Source organism: Vombatus ursinus, unplaced genomic scaffold, assembly GCF_900497805.2.
Source record: "Vombatus ursinus unplaced genomic scaffold, bare-nosed wombat genome assembly UNPS02014768.1, whole genome shotgun sequence".
NCBI classification, from domain to species: Eukaryota; Metazoa; Chordata; class Mammalia; order Diprotodontia; family Vombatidae; genus Vombatus; species Vombatus ursinus.
The window spans coordinates 34,189,930-34,213,381 of NW_020954546.1; the positions used below are offsets into that span (position 1 = coordinate 34,189,930).

The 23,452-nt window shown below is 40.6% G+C and overlaps 1 protein-coding gene and 1 pseudogene across 1 annotated transcript in view; one reads left to right on the forward strand and one right to left on the reverse strand.

Moving 5' to 3' along the window:
* The window catches only part of LOC114042946 (filaggrin-2-like), a 19,454-nt gene extending 2,979 nt beyond the window's left edge, over positions 1–16,475 (forward strand). The window contains exon 4 of the mRNA XM_027861724.1: positions 16,400–16,475. Within this exon, the coding sequence (XP_027717525.1) occupies positions 16,400–16,475 (76 nt within the window). The remainder of the gene's footprint in view (positions 1–16,399) is intronic.
* A 250-nt stretch (positions 16,476–16,725) lies between these two features.
* On the reverse strand, positions 16,726–22,886 carry LOC114042947 (annotated as a pseudogene).
* Positions 22,887–23,452: the final 566 nt, after the last annotated feature.

Genomic DNA, 23,452 nt, shown 5'->3' on the forward strand with positions numbered 1-23,452 from the left:
GTCAATCCTCCTCTCACAGGAGACATAGGTCCAGCTCACAGGAGGAAACCAGGAGCTCTGGAAGGAAAGGACATAGTTCCAACTCAAATTGTTCCTCTAGCTGTGGCAATTAGGGATCAGGCTCTGGTTCCAACTCGCATCAACATCGGTCTGGTTCTCTTTCCATTTATTTTTTATTCCTTTTTGCTATGCCATAAATAATATATGTTGTAGATTCCTTAATTAGTTCATTGTGAGGTGTTTAAATGAAGGGAGCTAAATACAATCTTTGATTCATTTGAGGTTTAGATTAAGAATGTCTTAGATACTTCACATAACAATGGTTTTTTTCTTCATTTGAGAATTCAATTTATGGAACTCTTTCATGGTTGCAAGTTAATATTATTGTTGATCAATATTGATTCCACTAATATTTGATTAAATTCCCACTCCTGTGAGCCACATGTGTACTTCCAACCTTATGTTCCAGATTAAGAGTTTTCTATGGGCAAAGAGAATTAGACCTTCAAAGCTTGGGTGCATCTTCAATGCTTCTAGAACATAGTCATTACTCATATCTGATTCCTTAGTGCAGCTTTGATAGATTAATCATCAATTTGTTGAGGATTTTGCTCCATGCCCTTTTCCCTCCAAAGTGGATCAAATGGTTCTTTTTGAAAGATAGGAATTTCTCCCATTTTGGTCCAAAGAGCAGAAGTGTGAAGACTTTGAAATTAAAGAAAACTCACTTAGAAACTCTTCCTGCATGGAAAGAAATATTTGGAATAATTCCTGGACTTCTGACTTTAGACTACCTCTTCCTTTTGCTAGCCTTTCCACTTAGAAGAATATTATCTATAAGGAGAATAGAGGGCTAAATGTATGTTACTATTGTATAACTCTTATAATTGATTGTAACAACCTCAGGATTACTGATTTTTCCTTCCTTTATAACATTTGGTAAATTTTAAATTTTGAATTTCATTATAATTGACAATATACAATTGGTTATCAAATAACATGGTCTGTGTCTTTTGTGCTTCACATCAACAAAAGTTAGAAAGTATTGATTCTGCCCAATTGTGGGAAGCAATAGTAGGACTAGAGAGATAGTGGAACACAACAATACATAGCTAGTTATAAGAGACAACTCAAGGTATTCTGGGCCTTCTACAAAATGTAGCACTTAAGCTGAATATTGAAGAAGTAGGAATTCTGGTAGGTGGAGCTAATGGGGGGAATGAAAGTATCATGGACAGTCATTTTTCAATTGATAAATGATCAAAGGATACAAACAAGCAGTTTTCCAATGAAGAAATCAAAACAATTTATAATCATATAAAAAATTACCAGAATCCAATAAGACTATTGCCATTAACAAATTTTAAACTTCACTATAACCAAATTGCATTTACACCAGTAATAGAAAGATGTTTTCCTATTTTAGGAAAACAATTAACATATTTAATCATATTTCAAACCAAATCAACCAAAACCACACATTAATAATGAAAAATCCTTTGACTAAACACTAGCTATTTGTGCTATTTTTAAAAAAATTATATCCCCTGCAAAGTGGATGCTACTATTTTGAGTGTTGTCAGGATAACTCTATGGGTAGCTATCCTCTTAATTCTATCTTCAAGCCCCCAGTGATGTGCTTCCACTTTACAATCAGTCAGTAGTCTCAATTAGCATTTTAACAAAGGCTTTTATTCAAATGACTTAGCAAGGGTAGTAATTACAGAGCATTTTCCCAAAAACCAGGGGTGTGCCCTTCCACAAATACACACAGAAGAGTGGGCACAGAGTTAAAATACAATGGTGGTAACACATGGGTACAGTAAACACACATGGTCGATCAACTCCTTACTTCAGAACTACAAGACCTCTATCTACTTTCTTTCTCCAGAGAGTCCTCATGTTGTTCACCATGAGGGATGACATCAGCAATACATGAGTCTACTCAATGGGCTGGCTTCTCATAGAGTTTGGCATTTGTACTGGATAGCTAGTTCAACTAGTCTTACTTCCTGTATGGTGCAGTATCTTGGCCATATATGTCAGCTTGCCACCAGGCTAGGTCAAGTAGTTTGCTCACCTGCTGCTCTTGATCCTCAAGGGATTCAGCTACAACTCGATTGGGAAATACACATGAGACGGGCCAGAGAGCTACTGGGAGACAATGCTGGACAGGTTACTCTGTTATGGGTTCTTTTTGGGGCGTGGCGTATTGGAAGGATCAGTGTGTTGGACTTCTTTGGCTCATTCCTCTATAGGAAGCTGAAGTCTTCTTCCACCTTCAGCCATGTGGTACTGTTCTTTCTTCAGTTTTAATGTTACAGTGCTCTTTTCACCTGAGTATCTGCAGTACTCCTTTAGCTAGGCAATGACTTTTACTTTTGGATTGACTGAGGCCCCTTCTCTTTGACTCCCTCAGAACCTCATCTTTTAGGTTGCTTATCACTTTCAGGCAGGATGTGGGAAAGGTTTAGTTAGCTAGCTTCTCCTGTTCTAAGAATCTTTCCTGACTCAAAAACCCCTTCTCTTAGAAAAGTCCTGCACCTTGCCTCAAGGGTAGCTAAGTTGCACAGAGGAAAGAGCACCAGGCCTGGAGTCAGGAATACTCATCTTCTTGAGTACAAATCTGGCCTCAGATTTTCACTAGCTATGTGACCCTGAGCAAGTCACTTAACCCTGTTTGCCTCAGTTTCCTCATCTATAAAATGAACTGGAGGAAGAAATAGCAAACCATTCTAATATCTTTGCCCCCCCCCAAAAAAAAACCAAAAGAGTTCATGAAGAGTAAGATAAGACTGAAAATGACTGGACAATAATAACAAATGTTGTCTTAGGGTAATTCAATCAGTTCATTTTCCCATACTCTTGTGGAGACCTTAGGCAGATGAGTGCCTTGAAATAGAGGTATACCTGTGCCCTGTCTCACTCATCTCCTCATCTTTAATTGGTCTATTCAAACCTGAGACTCTTTATAGGAAGGGATTATCTACTTGGAATCTAAAGGATTTTCCAATTACCTTTCACCATCTCATTATCTTAGCTGCTCCAGAAATCTTGTTTTTTGCCAATGTCTCCCCAGGGCACATCACTTTACATCTGTACTAGAGAAAAACTAGAGGCTTTCCCCATAAATACAAAGGTAAAGCAAGAATCCTCCATCTCTCCGCTATTATTTAATATAGTTAGAGAAATGCTAATGGTAGTAACAAGACAAGAAAAAGAAATTAAAGGTACAAATATTTGCAAAGAGAAGATAAAATGTTCTCTACTTTTGAATGACATAAGAGTTTATTGAGATTCCTCCCCCAATCAATTAATTGTAATAATGAATATCTCCAAAAAAACAGTATATAAATTTAATCCACAAAATTTCTACATAGCAGTAAGAAAATCCAGAAGGAAATGATAAAAAGTGAAATCCCATGCAAAAGAACTTCAAAATGCCAAAAGTATCTGGGAGTCATTCTAACAAGAGTCATTTTCATATTTATACAATTACAATTGCAACTCACTCTTTATGAAAATAAAGGAGGATTGGATTAGAGGAATATTGGGCTGTTCCAATAAGATAAAAATGATGATAATATAATAACTAATTTAGAGATTTAGTGCTATTATCATCAAATTGCCAAAGCTTACTTTATTGAGTTAGACAAAAATATAATAAAAATTAATTTCATGGAAGAAATTATTCTGGAATCTTAAGGAAATATTGAGGGAGGATGAATATTTAAGAAGGCTTAAGATTTAAGCTATATTTATTTGGTAAAGATTTTAAAAATAGACCAGCTGAGTATATTTAATGAGAAAGAAATAGAAAAATAGTTAATATTAATATAGGGCTTACTATGTGCCAGGCACTGTGCTAAACACTTTACAATTATCTCATTTGATAGTCACAAAAACCCTGGAAGTAGGTGTTATTATTATCCCCATTTTAGAGATGAGGAAACTAAGGCAAATAGAAGTTAAGCGACTTGGCCAAGGTCTGAGGTGGGATTGGAACTCAGGTCTTCCTGACTCCAGGTCAAGCATTCCATCAACTGTGCCACCTATTGCCAACAGAAGCAATCAAATCCAATCGAGTTTTCTATAAATTCAAGAAAACTTAAGGAAGGGCTCTTTTTTTGACAAGAACTCCTGCAAAACTGAAAGTCATAATGCAATAAATAAATAGATAGATAAATGGATGGTTGGATAGATGGATGGATGGATGGATGGATGGATGGATGGATGGATGGATTGATGAATAAACATACAAACAGATAAATAAATGAATGAATAAAAAATGAATAAATGTGTTTCTCTTACACCACAGACCACAATCGTTTCCAAATAGGTACCTAAATATACAAGGTCAAGTCATTTTTAAAATATAGAGGGATACGGCCAAAGATACCTTTCACAACTATGGCTAGAAGGAGAAATCTTTTGTTTTGGTTTGGATTTTTTGCGTTCAGCTTTTTATTTTTTATTTTAAAATAAATTTTATCCTTTGTTTTTACATCACCTAGATTTCTCCCCATATCCCTTCCACTCCCCTTTCTCAGGAAGTTATTCCATATGCAAAAAGAATTTTTGAAAAAGAAGAAGAAGAGAAAATTTAGCAAAAATGATTAATACATCCAAAAAAGAGTCTGACATTATATTCAGTGTTCGTCATATGTGTATCCTCCTCCTCTGCAAAGGAGTGAAGAGAGATATATTCTCATTTATTTTCTCATCATATACTTCTATATCCTTTCAAGCTTTTTTTTTCCTTTTGAAATTGTTTTTTATTGTTTTGTAATTGTGGTTCTTCCATTTACATTGCATTATGTATATTGTTTCCTGGGTCTTCTTATTTTTATTACATTAGTTCATGTAAATCTTTTCATGATTTTCTATGTAACAGGGACTGGCACTTGGGCAGAATGCCATTGTTGCAATACCTGACATGGAGGAGGCTGAAGGTCTGGCTCTGAGAATGTCTTGATGACAACGGAAGTGCCTTGGAGGGACACTGGAGCATGCAAAGACATTCTGCAACTAGTTCCAATAAGTTAACCATGTGATGAATGGAAGACTCTGATTGGCTATGGATACATTCCAAAAGTACTCATTGACCAAAGCCTTAGCCATTCTCCTCAGCAGCTATCTGTTAGCAGATATATGCTCTTACTTGAACTCCTTTGCTGATGGCATCCAATGAGAGACAATATCATAAGGCAGAATGCCTTGGGAACTTTCCCTCCAGGGGTGATATACATTGACATTTAAACAGGCTTTCTTTATTTGCCTCATCGTTGTGTAGGTAAAGGATATAAATCTGGAGATATCAACATTGTGAGTTTTAAAAGGTCAGGAGAGCAAGCCTCCAAGTCTAAGGGTCTGGGAGCTTATGAGCCACAGCCTACGTCACATTTTATAGCAATCCTAGAATCAAGGAATAGAAGAACAAGGGATGACCTTTGGGACCCCGGCAAGTGGTATTTGAGACAAGGACTCATCTGACAGCAATGCTATATCTGGACATGAAATTGGTGGGCACCAAAGCTATGGAGGAACTGAGCTAAGTTTAAGTCCATTCTCACCCAAAACCAAGGCTATATATTGGATAAAGTGTGCACCCCCTAAGGTGTGGGGGGGACAGGGGGAGAAATATTTGTACTTTTGTATTTGTTCCATCTTCAAAGTAAATATTTCTTTGTAAAAGTTAATCGATGTCAAATGGAACTGGGGTGCTAGTCATTGGCAGCTGAAAATGAAGGGAGCAAAATTAATGGAGGCTTGATATGAATGATGCCATAGGGAAGAGATGCCCTAAACCTTCACTGGTACCCCTAATACCTTGAGGGGAGATGTAGCCAGCCTGACTCTGGATGCTAAGCCTAGAGCAGAGAATACTCAATACATCTATATTCAACACATTTGTCATTTTTTACAGCACAGTAATACACCATTACATTCATAGACCACAATTTGCTTAGCCATTTCCCAATTGATGGGCATCTACTTCATTTCCAGTTATTTGGGGTGTACAGGTTTTCAGCGAAGAATAGTGCCTCTGGTGTTAAGGTTGCTGAGCCCTTTTCGGGGCTGCTTTCCACCTTTCATGTCCACATGATTTACCCAACTCTCACCTGTGGCTCCAAGAAGCTGTAGCACACATGCAGCAGACACCCTGGTAAGCCATTTTGGCACATGGGCTAAATGAGTTTGAGGCTAACCAAGTGGTCTCTGGGATCAATAGTATTCCATTACATTCATGTACCACAACTTGTTCAGCCATTCCCCGCTCGATGGGCATCCCCTCAATTTCCAGTTCTTCGCCACCACAGAAAGAGCTGCTATAAATATTTTTGTACATGTGGGTCCTTTTCCCTCTTTTATGATCTGTTTGGGATACAGCCCTAGAAGGGGTATTGCTGGGTCAAAGGAGAAGCATACATTCTTAAGAAGGGAAATGATATGTAGGTAAATGGTTATGTACAAGATACATGCAAAGCAGACAAAAAAGCACTAGCTTTTGGGAGGACCAGAAAAAGCCTCCTACAAGAGGTGACAATAGATCTGAGTCTTAAAGGAAACCAGGGACAATAAGATGCATAGATGATGAAGGAGAGCATTACAGGCATTGGGGACAGATGTTTGATGTAAAGACACAGAGGTGGAGAGAGAGCATTGTGTATGAGGAGAAGCAAGCCAGTTGGCCAGTATGGAGGTGGTAGAGGGGAGTAAAGTGTAAGAAAACTGGAAAGGCAGAAAGAGGCCAAGTTGTGAAGAGGTTTAAATACCAGAGTATATCTATTTGATCCCAAAGGTAACAGGAGTGACTGGAGTTTATGGAATAGAGGGTGACAGGGTCTTGCAGCTCTACAGAGAACGGATTGCAGTAAGGTAGAGATGGAGGCAAGAAGACTATTTAAAAGGATTATAGCAATAGTCCATCAAGAGGAGATGAGGGCTTAAAGCAGGGGAGTGTCTATGTGTGTAAAGAAAATGCAATAGATATGAGAGATGTTGTGGAAATAGAAATAACAAGATCTGGCTAGTGATTAGATATGTGAAATGAATGAAAGTGAAGAATTCAGGAAGACTCTGAGTCTGTAAAGCTGGATGCCTAGAAGGATAATGGTACCTTTGCCAGTAATAAGAAGAGTAGGTTTGAAGAGAAAGAGAGCTAGGAAACAGATCAAAATGTTCAATATTCATGATGCAGAAGAGGAGTCCTGTAGGGTCTGGGACCACATGTGTAGTTCTGGAAGTCACCTGCCTACAGGTGGATGAGATCACTAAATGAGAGAATATTGAGAGAAAAGAATAAAGGGCCCAAGACAGAGCCAAGACACACCTATGTTTGGGGATGTGGCCTGGATAAAGATCCATGGAAGGAGACAGAACAGTGGTCAGAGAAGTAGGAGAGGAGAATCAAGAGAGAGTATTGATCCCCAAACCTGGAAAACAGAGTATCCAGGAAAAGAAAATGGTTAACAATGTCAAATGCTTCTGAGAGGATGGGACCATTGGCAACAGAAGCCATTATCATACAAAAACCAACTCTAAATCTACAAAAGATTGCTTCTTCTTCTTCTTCTTCTTCTTCTTGCCCATTTTTTTATTTTAATAGTATTTTCTTCCCCCCGTTACATGTCAAGAAAAATTTTAGCATTCATTTTTACAACAGTTTGAATTCCAAATTTTTCTCCTTCCCTCCCCTTCCTTATCCTGAAAATGGTAGGCAGTTTGACATAGTTTATACATGTGTTATCCTGTGAAAAATATTTCCATATTAGTCCCAGGTGTGCAAGAAGAAACAGATTAAAAAAAAAACCTGAGAAAAAATAAAGTAAATTTTAAAATATGCTTCAATCTGCATTCAGAGTCCATCAGTTCTTTATCTGGATATGGATAGAATCTTTTCTTGTGAGTCCTTTGTGTTTGTCTTAGATGACTGTGTTGCTGAGAAGAGCTGAGTCATTCATAGCTGATCATCACACAATGTTGCTGATACACAATTTTGTTTGATGTACAGTATTTTCCTGGTTCTGCTCATTTCGCTTTACATCAGTTCATACAAGTCTTTCCAGGATTTTCTGAAATATGCCTGTTCATCATTTCTTACTGTGCAATAGTATTCCATTACCTTCACATACCACACCCTGTTTAGCCATTCCCCAATTGATGGGCATCCCCTCAGTTTCCAATATTTTGCCACCACAAAAGGGCTACTATAAATATTTTTCACCGATGTAAGTCCTTTTCCCTTTTCATGATGTCTTTGAGATATACATCTAATAGTGGTATTGCTAGATCAAAGGGTATACACAGTTTGGTTGCCCTTTGGGCATAGTTCCAAATTGCTCTCCAGGATGGTTGGATCAGTTCACAATTCCACCAACAGTGCATCAGTGTCCCAATTTTCCCACATCCTCTTCAACATTTATCATTTTCCTGTTTTTGTCATATTAGCCAATCTGATAGGTGTGACGTGGTATCATTTCTATAATCAAAAGTGATTTACAGCACCTCTTCATATTCCAGTAGACAGCTTTGATTTCTTCATCTGAAAACTGCCTGCTCATATCCTCTGACCATTTATCAACTGAGGAATGGCTTTGTTCAATGTAATTTTATTGCATTATAATCCAAAAAGAATACATTTACTATTTCTGCCTTTTTACATTTGATTTTGAGGTTTTATGCCCCATTACATATTGGCGGCCCTTAAAAAAACAGGCCACATTCTAGGATGTGTTCTTAACCTAAGATGCCCAAACTTTAAAATAGATAGATACTTAGATACATGGATAGATAGATAGATAGATAGACACATAGATTAACTAATTTTCAAAACAGTTGGATTCCTTTTCAACCCTATGTATTTTATTTTACATATTTAAAAACTTTCTGAGAAGGGGACCATAGACTTCATCAGACTGCCAAAGAGTTTCATGACACAAAAAGATTAAGAACCCATTTTCTAGGGAGTCAGATGAAAAAGGAGACAGATCACTCCTTAGAGAATGAAAATTGCTCCTTACCTTTGGGAGGGAAAAGGATGGAATTTCTTCCTCCTGTCTCCCACCATTGGCCATGATCTTGAAGTCTGCCCCATAGGAAACACTGTACCCACCAGCAGGTAGGCCTAATGAGTCAAGGAATGAGACAGAAGATGGTTGTGCGTCAAGAGAGAATTCACCCTGGTGATCAGGATTTGAGCTGCTAAGAAGAGGCCATGGAGCTCAGCTGAGTAACTTGCCCAATAGAGATACTGCACCCTCAAGAAGAGAAAGAGCATCAGGTCTCTACAGTGCTAAAGGGATGAGTTACCTCATCCAATGTGTTTGCTATGTATATACTCGTCTGATACTATACTCTACATTTGTGGTGTCAAACTCAGATAGTATTGGAGCCACTAAACCATACTTAAGGATCTCTACAGCTGCATATTGACTTAGAAAACCACAAATTAACATTATCTATTTTTCATAATATTATTATTTTGTTAAGTATTTTCCAATTATATTTTAATCTGGTTTAGATCAAACTCAGGACTGCTGGGGACATGTTTGACACCTCTGTGTCTACTCTTCCTATTGATGCTGTTTGTGATTGTGGGAGAGTGTACTCTGGATTTCTTGGGGGGATGTTGTGTTACTATCATTTGTATGATACCATATTAAATGCCTTTGTTTTAAGCCAATTGTGTCAACTGAGTATTACAGGTATATATGTAGGTAAAGAAAGACTCTTAAGTAATATTCTTAAGAATATAGACCTACAGAATACCTTGAACAGAGTATAGCATCTTCTTTGATACTTGTCCCTCAACTTACACTCTCAGGCTGAGTTAGCAAGGGATCAACTACCCCAGTCCAAGGTACTCTATGGGCACTAAAAGTAAAGGTATAGAATGGGACATACATCTTTAACTTCTTTAACCTCTTTTTTTTGTGAGGGGGGACTAATGTTCTTCCCTGTCACTTCTCTCCAAAATCTAACTTTTTCCCAAGGCACAGGAAGGCCAAAGACTCATTTGCTATGGCACTGTGCAATATTTTATAGTTCAAAAGTGGAGTTCTCTCAAATGAGTCTGCTGCTTTCTGCAAAGACCTTTCCTGTGCCTATGTTTTCCAGAGTAATAGCACCCGAATTAAGGAGATCTGAGAAAATGACTCATTTTTCCTGTTCTTGTCTATTAATGGTCACACACACACACACACACACTCTTGTGGAGTTTTAGACTTTCCAATCTTTTTACCCTACTCTGGGATTCTTCTCTCAACCTTCCTTTTCCCCCAAGCCAGCTGATGTGACCCAGAGTCTGTATAATCTGGCTTCTTTCTTACAGGCACGTTATTCTGACCTATATTAGTTTACTTTGGTTTCCTAGAAGGAAACAACACCATCCAGAGGAATAAAACTATTAAAAAGATGAAACTCGAAACACCTCAGAATAACTTGATCATTTTGATCAAAGTCAATCCTCTTCTCCTTCAACTCTTCCCAAAGAAATAATAGCTGTGTGCTAAGTTATCATTCTCCTGCATAGCTACATAGGCATGCAGATTGACAAAAACACCAACTTCAGCTGTGTCAAGAGAGAATTCATCTGGACTGATCCAAACCTGGAAACAGCTTCTCTGTGGCAACAGCCAGCCCCTGAAGGAAGTCAGGGCTCACTCACCAGTCTAAATTCCAACTTGCCTTCCCTCCTACAGTCTCAGTCACACCTCTACAATGGCCATTCCCAAAGTGAAGCAATGGTTACCTGGCCCAAATCAACATCCCAAATGCCATATGGAAACAGAAGAGATGGTGAGTAATGTGCCTAGTGGTTTTTGGAAGAAAACAGGTCACTGTGACAGAAAGTACTAGAATACCTCTTTGGAGGTCTTCTAACAAAGGTTATTATATTATATATTATTATATATAACAATATATATTATATATTATGCTTATTCTATATTATTACATATTATAAGAGCTAGCATTTATATAATACCTTTAAGGTTTATAAAGCATGTCATAAATATTATCATCTTTTATCCTCATAACAATCTTAGGAGATAGGTATCATTATTATTATTATTATCATTATTATTATTATTATCCTCATTTTACAATGAAAGAAACTGAGGTAGATGGAGCTTAAGTGAGTTGCTTTAAGTGAACTCAGGCTTTCCCAGCTTCAAGTCCAACATCCACCATGCTACATAGTTGTTTATAGGTTATATTCCTCATGGGGTCCTTTTTTTTCGGTATAGACTAGATAAGATGATTTGTAAGGTCCCTTCCAACTATGAAATCCTGTGGTTCTATGTTAGATGAGTTGAGTTTAGGACCATGTCATCCACCAGTCCTGATTTTTGCTGAGTTCTTTCTTCTCTGCTCCTTAACAAACCCTGGTGGTCAGACACACAAGTTTAACTCAGTAGAACCCAACTGGATCTGTTTGATCATCATCTTGGTGTTTACTATCATATCACAGTGGCTACAAAGGTCACAAGGATACAAGACAAAGTCTCCCTCATTGACAGCATAATAGAAATCCAACATATCCTTCTAATCTGAAGATTCATTTAAATATTCATCCTAAATAAAATAAAATCATAGTCTAGGGTAGTAAGGGGTTCAAAGTGCCCCTCGTCTAGCTGTTCCCCATAGGCAACATTCCATCTCTTTTCTGCATGCCTTTGTACAAGTGATCTCCCACTACTGAAGTGTACTCACTTCTTCACCTCCACCTCTTAGAACCCCTATCTTTCTTTAAGGCCCTGCTCAACCACATGCAACACAAGAAATTTCCTAATTCTTCCTCTCCCCTTAGTTCTTGGGGTTCTCCCTCCCTATCTCTATCTCTCTCTGTCTGTCTCTGCCTCTCTGTTTCTATCTCTCTATTTCTTTCTCTTTCTTTCTCTTTTTCTGTTTGTGTGTATCTTTGTGTCTCTCTGTCTCTGTCATTCTTTCTCTATGTCTCTGTGTGTCTCTTTCTCTCTCTCTGACTCTCCCTCACTTGCATTGTGTACCACTCTTTATATAATTTATGTTTATTTGTCTGTACCTTGAGGAAAGAAAATTAACTAGGGATTCAGAGGAACCAAGGTCAAATCTTGCCTCCAACACTTAATCCCTGTGTGTCCCTGGGCAAGTCATTTAACTCTGAGCTTCATTCTCTTCATCTATAAAACAAAGAGTTTGGACAAACTGGACCATGAGCTACTTTCCAGCTTAATGTTGTAACTGTGTCTCCCAGAGAATGTAAGTTCCCTGAGAGTCAGACTGGTTTTCATTTTTGTCTTCAAAAATGCCAACACCTAGCACAGGAAGGGCCTTCGACACAGCAGGCATGAATTATTTGTAGAATTAAGGCTAGATTGCCTTTAGAATTGGTTGTATAGGCAGGAGTAGGAACAGAGCCAGCTCTCACTCTTCTATCCTTACACAACAGTGGAAAGGGGAGAAAGGACCAGTGCTAGAGTTTTGTATGCCTTGGTCTCTGCGATCCTGAAGATGCTAAATCCAAAGCAACATTAATCATGGGACCCAAGAAGAGCTTGTGGCAGCAGCAGCAACAATTCGCCTCATGCAATCTCTGTGACGTTTCTCTCAGGAGCAGCCCATTTCTACTTCTCCACAGTGTCCTGGGTATCCCTCTGCCCTAGGACAAACAGATTCCAGGATAAGGTATTCCGTGGGTGTGGGATTCATTATAAGGTGATCACCTCCCTTAGATGATTTCACAGGATTATATTGCTTTCCTTGACATCATGGCCCAAGGCTGATAAGGGTAATCCATAAGCTGGATATTATTACCAAAGAGATGCAAGGTGAACATGATTGGACTCCACCCTAATTTCTGTACCTAACCTGGCCTGTTGGGTGGATTTACCTAAACTCCATCATTACCTTTTTGGGATTGACCCGGATTGATGACAGATTTACCATTCATAGGGCCGTGCCAAGCATGGTTTACATGGTGCCCTATGCCCATGTTCAGGCACTCAAACAGGCAGAGACTGGCACCTGGGCACCACTGCTAGACCCCTACCTTTGAAATTCAAGCACCCTCCCAAAAATGTGGCCCTTCCCTATCCAGCCTTATTTCCTTGGCACCCTCACAAACTCCCTTCCAGTCGAGTAGGCTGCTGTCACTCCAAAACACACCATACTGAGCTTCACTTCTATGCCAATCCCTCACATTATTCCTCTCACCTTTCTTGCTCCCCACAATCTAACCAAATCCAAACTAATCTTCAAGTGGCCAGTTTAGTACAGGAGAAAAAAAGTTGAACTGGGAGTCAAGAGATATTTGGGTTCAAATATTATTTCTGATACTAGCTAGGTTAGCATGGATGTAAATTCATGGTGGGCATAACATATGAGCTGGGCTTTTACAAGATGGTGGGCCTTCAACAGGCATGAGACTCAAGGTAGAACAAGAATAGGGAATACCATGAAGAAAGGCCCAGAAGAAAGAACAAGACCTGAACAAGGCATCATAAATGGTCAGGTGAGCTAGAGCATAGAATTAGAGGGCTTAACCTCTCACAACCTCAATTTCCTCATCTGCAAAAAGGGTGCAATATCTAGAGTACTTACCTCACAGGATCAAGAGTTTTGCAAACCTTAAAGTGCTATATAAATGTCAGGTATTATTATCATCACCATTATTAATTACTACTAATACATGATTATTGTTCAAGGCCTAGCCCAAATGCCACCTCCTCCAAGGAGTCTTTTCTGATTATTCCAATTCTTGCTAATGTGCCTCTCCTCTGATCTCTGTGTTATTGTTCAGTCATTCAGTCATGTTCTACTCTACATGGCCCCATGGACTTGGTTTTCTTGGTAAAGACACTGGAGTGATTTGCCATTTCCTTCTCCAGCGTGTCCCCATTTTTAGAGATGAAGAACTGAGGCAAATGGGAGTGAAGTGACTTACCCAGGGTCACATAAGCTAGTTAGTATCTGAGGCCATATTTGAACTTAGATCTTCCTGACTCCAGGCCCAGTGCTCTATCCACTGCACCACCTAGGTGCCCCCCTGATCTCTTAGTACCATATAATTCAGGACTTTTTAAAAGTCTGCATTACTATTTGTCCTCTGTTGTTTCATGGTTATCCAATTCAGCCAATAATTATTGAGTACCTTCATAGGATAATAGGATTTTGGAAGGGACCTTAATTTCTTGACTATTGGATTAACTGGCTGAACTTTCCTAGTTATTGTAGTAGAGGAATGGGAAAGGAACAAACATTTACTGACTACTTACTATGTGTGAGGTACTGTGCTAAGTTCTTTACAAATATTATTTCATTTGATCCTCAAGAAGCCCCGGGAAGTAGATGTTACTACTATCCCAGTGGAAGAAACTGAGGCAAACAGAGGTTAAGTGACTTGTCCAGGGTCACACTGCTAGTAAGGGTTTGAGGTTGCATTTTAATTAAGGTCTTCTTGACTCCAGGCCCAGTGCTCTGTACAATATGGTACTCCTTAGTTCCCAGGGCTGGAGTTAGGAAGACTCATCTTTGTGAGTTCAAATCTGACTTCAGACACTAGTTGTATGACCCTAGACAAGTCGCTTCACCCTGTTTGCCTCAGTTTCTTCACCTGTAAAATGAGCTGGAGAAGAAAACGGCAAACCACTCTAATATCTTTGCCAAGAAAACCTCATTTGGGATCACAAAGAGTCTAACACAATTGAAATGAACGAGCAACTGAAAGCCACCTAGTAACCTCCCAAATGGCCTCCTTGGTGGAGAGCGCAGTGCTAGGTTTGGGGAAGACAAGATTAGATAAGACCTGTTCATTCCCTTCGTAGAATTTCTGGTGTGTAGCGAGATAGAACACTCAGAAAAAAACCAAAAACATAATGTTCTATAATTCAAAATAAGCAGATAGGAGAGACACAAGCCAAGTGCCATGTCATGAGGGACAAGGGCTATGTGAGGTTACTGGAGGGAGGAGATTCTTACATCAGGCTTCATGGTGGAAATAACATGCGAGCTGGACTTTAAAAAGATGCTAGGACAATAGGCAAGAGGGTCAAGGTGGGATGGGAAGTCCAGGCACAGGGAATACCATGGACAAAGGCCAAGGAGAAAGGATGAACATGACCTGAACAAGGCATCCTAAGTGGTCAATAAGCCAGAGCGTAGAATATGAGGAGAGAAACAGTATTTGGTAAGGCTGGCAAATTATCGAGGGCCATAAGGAGCCACTGAGAAGTTCTTTTTTTAATTAATTAATTTATTTTTAGTTTTCAACATTCACTTCCATAAGATTTTGGGTTTTAAATTTTCTCCCCCTCCCTTTCCATCCCCCTCCCCAAGAAGGCATGCAATCTGATATAGACTCTACTTATGCAGTCATATTAAACATATTTTCACATTAGTCATGATGTAAAGAAGAATTAGAACCAATGGGAAAAACCATAAGAAAGAAAAAAACAAAACAATAAAAGAAAAGGAGAGCAAATAGCATGCTTCCATTTGCATTCCATCAGATTCCGTGGTTCTTTCTCTGGATGTGGATAGCATTTTTCATCGTGAGACTTTTGGAGTTGTCTTAGATCCTTACATTGCTGAGAAGAGCTGTCTATCAAAGTCAGTCATTGCACAATGTGGTTGTTACTGTATACAATGTTCTCCTGGTTCTTCTCGTTTCACTCAGCATTGGTTCATATAAGTCTTTCATTGAAAGGTTCTAAGCTGCAGAACTGACACAACCAAATAGAGTATACATGAAGAAGATTGATCTAGCAGCCTTCTGAAGGATGGATTGGGAAGAGAAGAGATGGCGGGAAGGCTTGTTGGGAGGCTACCACAATAATTTAGGAAAGTCAATCAAACAGTCAGTAACCTGAGGACCCTTCCAAATCTAGATCTAAAATCTTGTCATCCCATGAAACACAGGTTCGTATGATTTATTAGGCTTCTACTATGAACTAGACACTGGAGATACAAGGACAAAAATGAACCAGTGGTCCCTGCCTTCAATGAGCTTACATTCTATAGTAGGAATGTAATGAACATTGGGTGAATGGTGGCACCACTGATACCATGTAATAGAGTATAGTTTTAGAAAAAAACAATGTGGTCTGGGGCAGAGACTTGAGAGAATGTTGAGCAGATACCTGTGAAAAAGCTATTTGCTTCCGAGTTTCCAGTTCTCTTGGTCTAAGGGGGAGCAGCAAGCACAGACACTTTCTGAGCAGCTTCCTTCTTGGCAGGATGAGTTTGTAATACTGAAATCGCCTCCTCTCCCTTTGGACAGGGAGATTCCAGAGACTCCAGCATGCGCGGCAATTCTGAATTGTCAACCTCTAGCTGTGATCTTCTTTGCTAAACTATGAAGCATGGCTTAAATCAATGGTAACAAAGGCTCTCCCACCATCTACTTATTTTCCTTCAGAGGAGCAGCAGCCAAGATGGAAATTTGTAAGGGGCTTCAGGCCCTGCACACGAACTGCAGACTGAGGTGCCCGTAAAGACTGGATGGGGGCTTCAGACACTTGAAGAGTATTTGTAAGGACAGATAATTCTAGGTTCAGGATAGCTACAAAGGGTCTGAGATAAATTTTGCACAGCAGCAAGGACCCCAGCTCACTGAGGTATAATAGGGAGACCATGAGAAGCCTAGGCTTTATTGGCAGGAGCCTGATGGCAGTGAGTTGAATGTGACCCAGACTGGCCGACGGCATCTGACTCCCCTTGGAAGCCGTGAGGTCTCCCAAGTTGTTACCATCGTGAATTATGTTTTATCTGGGCTATTTGATTGGGTGCGTAATAACAAGGTCTATTCTCAGCCTGGGCCACTGCTAGCATGAAGTAACCCTCCCAAGAGTCAGCTGAAACTGACTGATGGTACTGTTATCAGAAAGAGCTCTCATTCCTGCTGCATGTACTGATTTGTTACTGTTTCTTTCTTCTTTCTTTTGGGCAAGTGTGACATACAGCAGCTTAGAGACCACCATGCACCCGCTCATTTCTGTCACTGCTTTGGTAATGTCATCAAGTGAGGAAAAGCAGACAAAGCCAAAACCTTTGTTTCACTCATCTTTGAGCATCACGTTGGCACCAATAATTGATCCGAAAGGAGAAAATTCCTTCCTTAATTTTTCATCATCAGTGGTGTTATCCAGGTTGTTAGGACAGAGATTCATGCCCCAGTAGTAGCTAATTCTCTCCTGTTTTAGCTGCTCTAATTTCCATTTTAACTCAGCCTGGAATTCAACTTTTTCTCTCTGCCCAGACTACAGATACCACTTTCCAAATGATGTCTTTTCAATAAGTTTTCTCAAAACTCACATAACCAAAGCCTTTGAATTTCCCGCTGGGGTTGGTCATCACTTTTACACTGAATTTTATGATGTCTGCTGAAAAGTTCCTCTAATCTTTCATCAGCCATGTCATCTCGAACGTTTTTGATACAAACATTGGTGAATTTCTTTGCTTTGGCTCTCAACTCACCTTCCTACTCTTTCCTTGACTTGAATCCACCAACAAACATTTTGCAGTCCTTGAGAATCATGACTTTCTTCATCTCCACAGCCCTGTCTGCGGCATCCTGGGTCTCAAAGTGCGCATATGGGTAATCGCCATGCTCATCACACACCACCTTTTAGGACAAGATTTTACCAAATACCTCTAAGCTATCACAAAGTACCTTGTTGGCTATAGATTTATCCAGGTCTATAATAATGATGATGATGATGATGATGATGATGATGGTGGTGGTGGTGGTGATTGCTAACCTTTATATAGTGCTTTTTACTATGTGCCAGGCACTGTGCTAAGTACTTTACAATTATTATCTGGTTTGAGCCTCACAACATACCTGGGAAGTAGGTGCTATTTTTATGCAGATCCATTTTACAGTTGAGGAAACAAAGGCAGACAGCAGTCCCAGGGTCAAATAGCTGAGTGTCTGAGGTTGAATTTGAATTCTGGGCTTCCTGACTCCAGGACCAGCTTTCTAACCACTGCTGCATCTAGCTGTTTTGAATGAAAATGGTTCCAACTCCAAATTTCTTCAATGAGAGATCCCACCGCAATGATACAGATTGGTTTTCTTTCAATTACATTAAGTTCCTGGTATCCAAGGCCCATTCAGCATCAGCTGGCTGCTGGGAATTGTCAGAAGCATACCCCAGAAATCCCTGTGGTAATCACATCCCTGCAGATCTGAATGGAGAGCACAGGTCTAACAGGACTGAACTTCTCAAATAGCATGATTTCAATGACACTTGAGTGCCTCATCCACATGGAGGGAGGCCATGGGGTAACTGCCAGCCAGCAGGATCCACTCCTCTTCCCCCAATACCCACCAGGAGTGATTCTTTTTGGAACCAAGGCAAGAAGAAAAGACATTTAAAATTTTGGCTGAGGTACGAATTTAGTAAACAGACAAGGGCAAGAGAAAGTCTAAGGCTCTAAACTGATCAGGGAAGGACTGTCAACAACCAGGAAACGGTTTTGAAGCCTAAAGAAAACATAGAGAAACAAATTTCCTTGGAATCACAGTAACGTGTTAAGGGAGATACCGAGCTACCGAGAGCAGCTCAAGCCAAATTGGGGGGTTTTTTCTCCCCTTTCCTGGGTCATGTCTAGTATTTAACCTTTCCGGCAAAAATTCTGAATCTCTAAATAGAATTTCCCTCGCTCCTCTAAATTTTAATGAATGTCAAAGCTGACCCTTGGTCTGCCCCCATAAAGTCTTCCCGTTTAAAGGGCTTTTAATAGCAACGTCCCTGTTTCAATAACATCCTTTTTGTAGAAGCCTTGGGGTAGGGGAGGTTTTTAAAATAAAACACCAGCAGTAAGCTGCAGGCCGAAGAGGAGAAAAGATATAACCGCCTGATCCGTTTAGTGCGCTGCAGACGGGCTGCGGCAGCCGTGGACTTGACGGGAAGGCGGACTTCCCCGCGTGGAAGGAAAGGAGCCACGCGCGGCAAGTCCGTGGACGCGGGTAAGGGCAGGTGCAACGGGGGAGGAGGAGGTGACGGCAGAGGACATGAAGGGGCTGAGGACGGAGAGCGGAGAGGAACACGTAGAGGCACACACGTGGAAGGCGGACGCGGACACAGACGGGCGAGGACCGACACGTCGGGGCTAAGGACAGACACGCGGATGTTTGGGAGCCAAACAGGCGGCCAAGATGCGGAGGCGGCAGTGGCCAGGACAAATAGACGGGTGGGGCAAAGGTGTTCTCTCTCCACGCCACAGGAATAGATTAAATAGATGACAGATAGGTAAATGATAGATTGATAGATGGATGGATGGATAGATAGATAGATAGATAGATAGATAGATAGATAGATAGATAGATAGATAGATAGATAGATAGATAGATGATAGATAGATTAGACAGATGGACGGACGGATGAGGGGGAGAGGGAGTGGAAAGGGGAGAAACGGGAGAGGGGGAGAAAGGGAGAGAGACAGACAAACAAAAAGAGACAAAGAGAGACAGAGATTTTGCCGGTTGCTCCTGCTCTGTTTTACCGTAAAGGGGGGAGGGGGAGGGGTGTTTAGGATTTTGGGGGGGGGGGGGGGAGATTGGCTAAGTGGGTCAGCAGTGTTCTGGGGCCATCTGCTGGCTGTTCCATTTATGGAATTTCCAAGTAGCTCAGCTGCAAAGGGATTTCTTTGCCTAGAGAGCAGAAATCTCAGAGGTCCCCCCAGGTCCCGGAGCCACAAATGTGATCATAGCGGGTCCCTCTGGGTGCACAGCAAGCAATCTGAAGTTTCCAAAACTCTCAAGACAAAAAGAGGCCAGGTGTATGTTCTTATTCCCTTGGCTCCTAGCGACTCCCCACTAAGTGAAAACAAGCAATTTCATGAAATGTAGTTTTATTACTGGTTACAGAATGAAGTTTTGTTGATCAAAGAAACTAAATCTGATCTCAGAATGGAAGGCTTTGGAAGTAAAGGCACACCCTCGGACCCAGCCCTACCAGGCTTATACCCCCCAAAAAGATTTTAAAGATAATAACCCATATGTACAAAAATATTTATCATAGCTCTTTTATAGTAGCAAAAACAAACTAAGGGATAAAGTGGAGGTATCAACTGGAAAATGGCTGAACAAATAATACTGCAACCACACAGTGAGGTAGGCGATGTTATTATGCTCACTTTGCAGATGAAAAGACTCAGGCAAACAGAGATTAAGTGACTTGCTATCCACCTCCAGAGAGAGAACTAATGAACTCCAAATACAGACTGAAGCATACTTTTTGTAAAAATTTCTTTATCTTTATTGTTTCATTTTGTGTTTTCTTTTACAACATGGCTAATTTGGAAATGTGTTTTGCATGACCTCACATGTAAAATGAAAATCAAATTGCTTGCCTTCTAAAGGAGGAGGGAGGGAAGGGAGGGACGGAGAGAATTTGGAGCTCAAAATTTTAAAAATAGTTGTCAAAAAATACATGTAATAGAGAAACATTTAACAAAATAAATAAAAATATTTTAAAAATAAAAGTAAAGAGGACCCTGGAAATCTACATAACTTGAAACTATTAGTTGCTCAATCAAGGGACTCTGCTCTTTGCCACCAGCATATGGGCCTATGAGAAATTGTACTAATTTGTGCATGTGTGGCAGTGATGGTGACAGAGGGACAGAGCTGAGATGGATTCTATTGCTTGACATTTCCTTGTTGTTTACTTAGCTATTGTGTCCAATCAAATACTTTACTATTTGATTTCTGGTTCATGCTATGATGGAGGCTTAAGATATATGTTTCCCCTACACTGAACCCAGTAGCCCATGGGAATCCAGAGTGAACTACATTTGTCAGAATTGCCCAGAGTCACACAGCTAGTAACTGTCTGAAGTGGAATTTGAACTCAGTCTTCCTGACTCCAGGCCTTGTGCTGTGTGCATTATGACGCCACCTAGCTGTCCCAGTTGTATAAATACTAGCTATTATTACTATTATTATTGTAGAGCAGTCTTTCTGGCACCAGGCCTTTGCTCTATCTAGTGGGCCACCTAGCTGCCCATATGGTATAGGAATACATTGGAATACTAAATGCCATAAGGCGTGACAAAAAGGATGATTTCAGTGAAACTTTGGAAAACTTGTATAAACTACATAGAGCAAACTAAGCAGAATCAGAAGAACAATTTATACAAGAAAAACAATATAGTAAAAACAACCATTTTGAAAGACTTAAGAACTCTGATGAATGCAGACAACCAGCCACAATTCCACAAGCCTCACCATGAAACATGGTGCCCAGCTCCTGGCAGCAAGGTGTTGGACTCGGGATGTAGTTTTGGGTTTGGCCAGTGTAGGGATGTGTTTTGTTTGCTATTTGCTGCATGGCTTCCATTGTTCTTTCTTTCTTTCTTTCTTTTTTGATGGGGTGGGGTGGGGTTGGGGGAATAATTGTTTCTATAACATATATTTTATCATTTGATCCTCACAATAAACTTGCCGGGTCTACTGTGCCACCAGTTACTTCTATGGGAGAGGGGGAGGTAGGAAAAATTGATTACTGTTCATTGAAAAAAAATTAAGAATAAAGTAAAACTACCCACTAATAAGCAGTCCTTTCAGAAGAATTTTATCCTCTCCCTCCTACACACCTGCCCATCATGAGGCCTGCTTATGTAGCTGGTCTGTGATGTCCCCTAAAGATCTCTATAAGCTCTGATTCAGAGGTAGCTAGATGGTGCAGTGGATAGAGGTCTGGGACTGGACTCAGGAAGACCTGAGATCAAATCCACCTCAGACATTTACTGTCAGTGTGATCCTAAGCAAGTCATTTAACCTCTCTCTGACTCAGTTTCCTCTGCCTTAAAACAGAGACAGCAATAGCACCTACCTCACAGAGTTGTTGTGAGGATCAAATTGGATAATATTTATAAAGTGCTTAGCACAATGCCTGGCTAATGTCCAACACTTCATGACCCCATTTGGGGTCTTCTTGGCAAAGATAGTGGAGTGGTCTGCTATTTCCTTCTCCAACTCATTTGACAGATGAAGAAACTGAGACAAACAGGGTTAAGTGACTAGCCCAGGGTCATACAGTTAGTGAGAGTCTGAGGCCGGATTTGAACCCAAGAAGATGAGTCTTCCTGACTTCAGGCCAGCACTCTATGTACTATGGCGCCACCTAGCTTCCCTTCAATGCCTGGAACATAAGTGCTTAGTAAATGCTTGTCCCCTTCTCCACCCCCAACCCCCACTCCTCGCCCTAGCTGTAGCAGCTAACATCTTAGGGTGATTTGAAAGATCCCATTCTGAGAAATTAATTGGTTCATTTTTGGTCCTACCTGTAGTTTTATTGATGTAAGGATTCCTCAATGAGAAAACTCCCTCTGCCAGTCCAGATTGTCAACTGTTCTTCAATGGAGAGTCTTAGGGAGTTGCCTAGGATACCGAGAAATTCACAATGTGCACAGAAGGGGCTGTGTGTCAGGGAGGACTTGAACCCAAATCTTCCTGATTCTGAGGGTCACCTACCCGTTGCTCTCTGCTGCCTTTCACTTGAGGCGTAAGAGAGATAATTTGGGAGAAGTGAGGGTGTTTTTCCAGCTGCTGGACAAATGAAGACAGCTGGCTTGGATTAGGAACACCTCTTGCAGTGGTGTGAAGGACAAAGGATATCTTGGAGCTTTGTAGCCATTGTGTTTGAACCTGGTGCTCCAAGAGAGACACACTTCGGGAGGTGGAGAAGAGCAGGATCCCTGTTCTCTTTGTAAGGGGCAGCAACAAAGGGGAGCACCCTGGAGAGTGGAAAAAGGTTCAATGAAGCTGCATGGCTAGGGTCACAGGGTAGGCAGAACTGTGCTTCCTGCCTGACAGGTAACACCTTGGAAGACTTACCCTCTTCGGGAGACAGGGATGAATGAGATAAAGGAAGGAAACTGAGGCTCACAGACATGGCCAGAGTCCCACAATTAATATGTATCAAAGGCAGGATTGGGACCCATATATTTCCTTAAGTTCCAACACTGTATCCACTATCGCAGGCTGCCTTCCTACTTCAAATAAATTTAGTGAGTGTTGTTTGGTGATCAAGTTCAAATCACCACACAAATAAAAAATGATGACAAGGACTTCATGAAAAAGGACAATTTTTAATCCAAAGAAGTGAAACCCTAATGGTGGAACTTCAGGTACTGGGCCTTCTCTGGGCAAACGATAGATACAGGGGCCTTCCTGGGTGCCTCTTAAATCTCAGTTTAGGTCACTGGGACCCTAGGAGAGGGTAGATTAGGGATAAAGTAGGTAAAGCACAGTATTTGTAGTAATCAAGACACAAAGGGACTGAGGAGCAATGCTGGAGGAAATATGGAGGTCATCATGCCACCTGCTGGGAGCTATTTAGAACTACAGGAGCCCATTACGCCACCTGCTGGGAGCTGCCCATAACTGTAAAGGGTCATGTCCTGCCAACTTATGAATGATACTTTTTCTATGTTCTTTGGAAGGGGTTACTCATTGGTG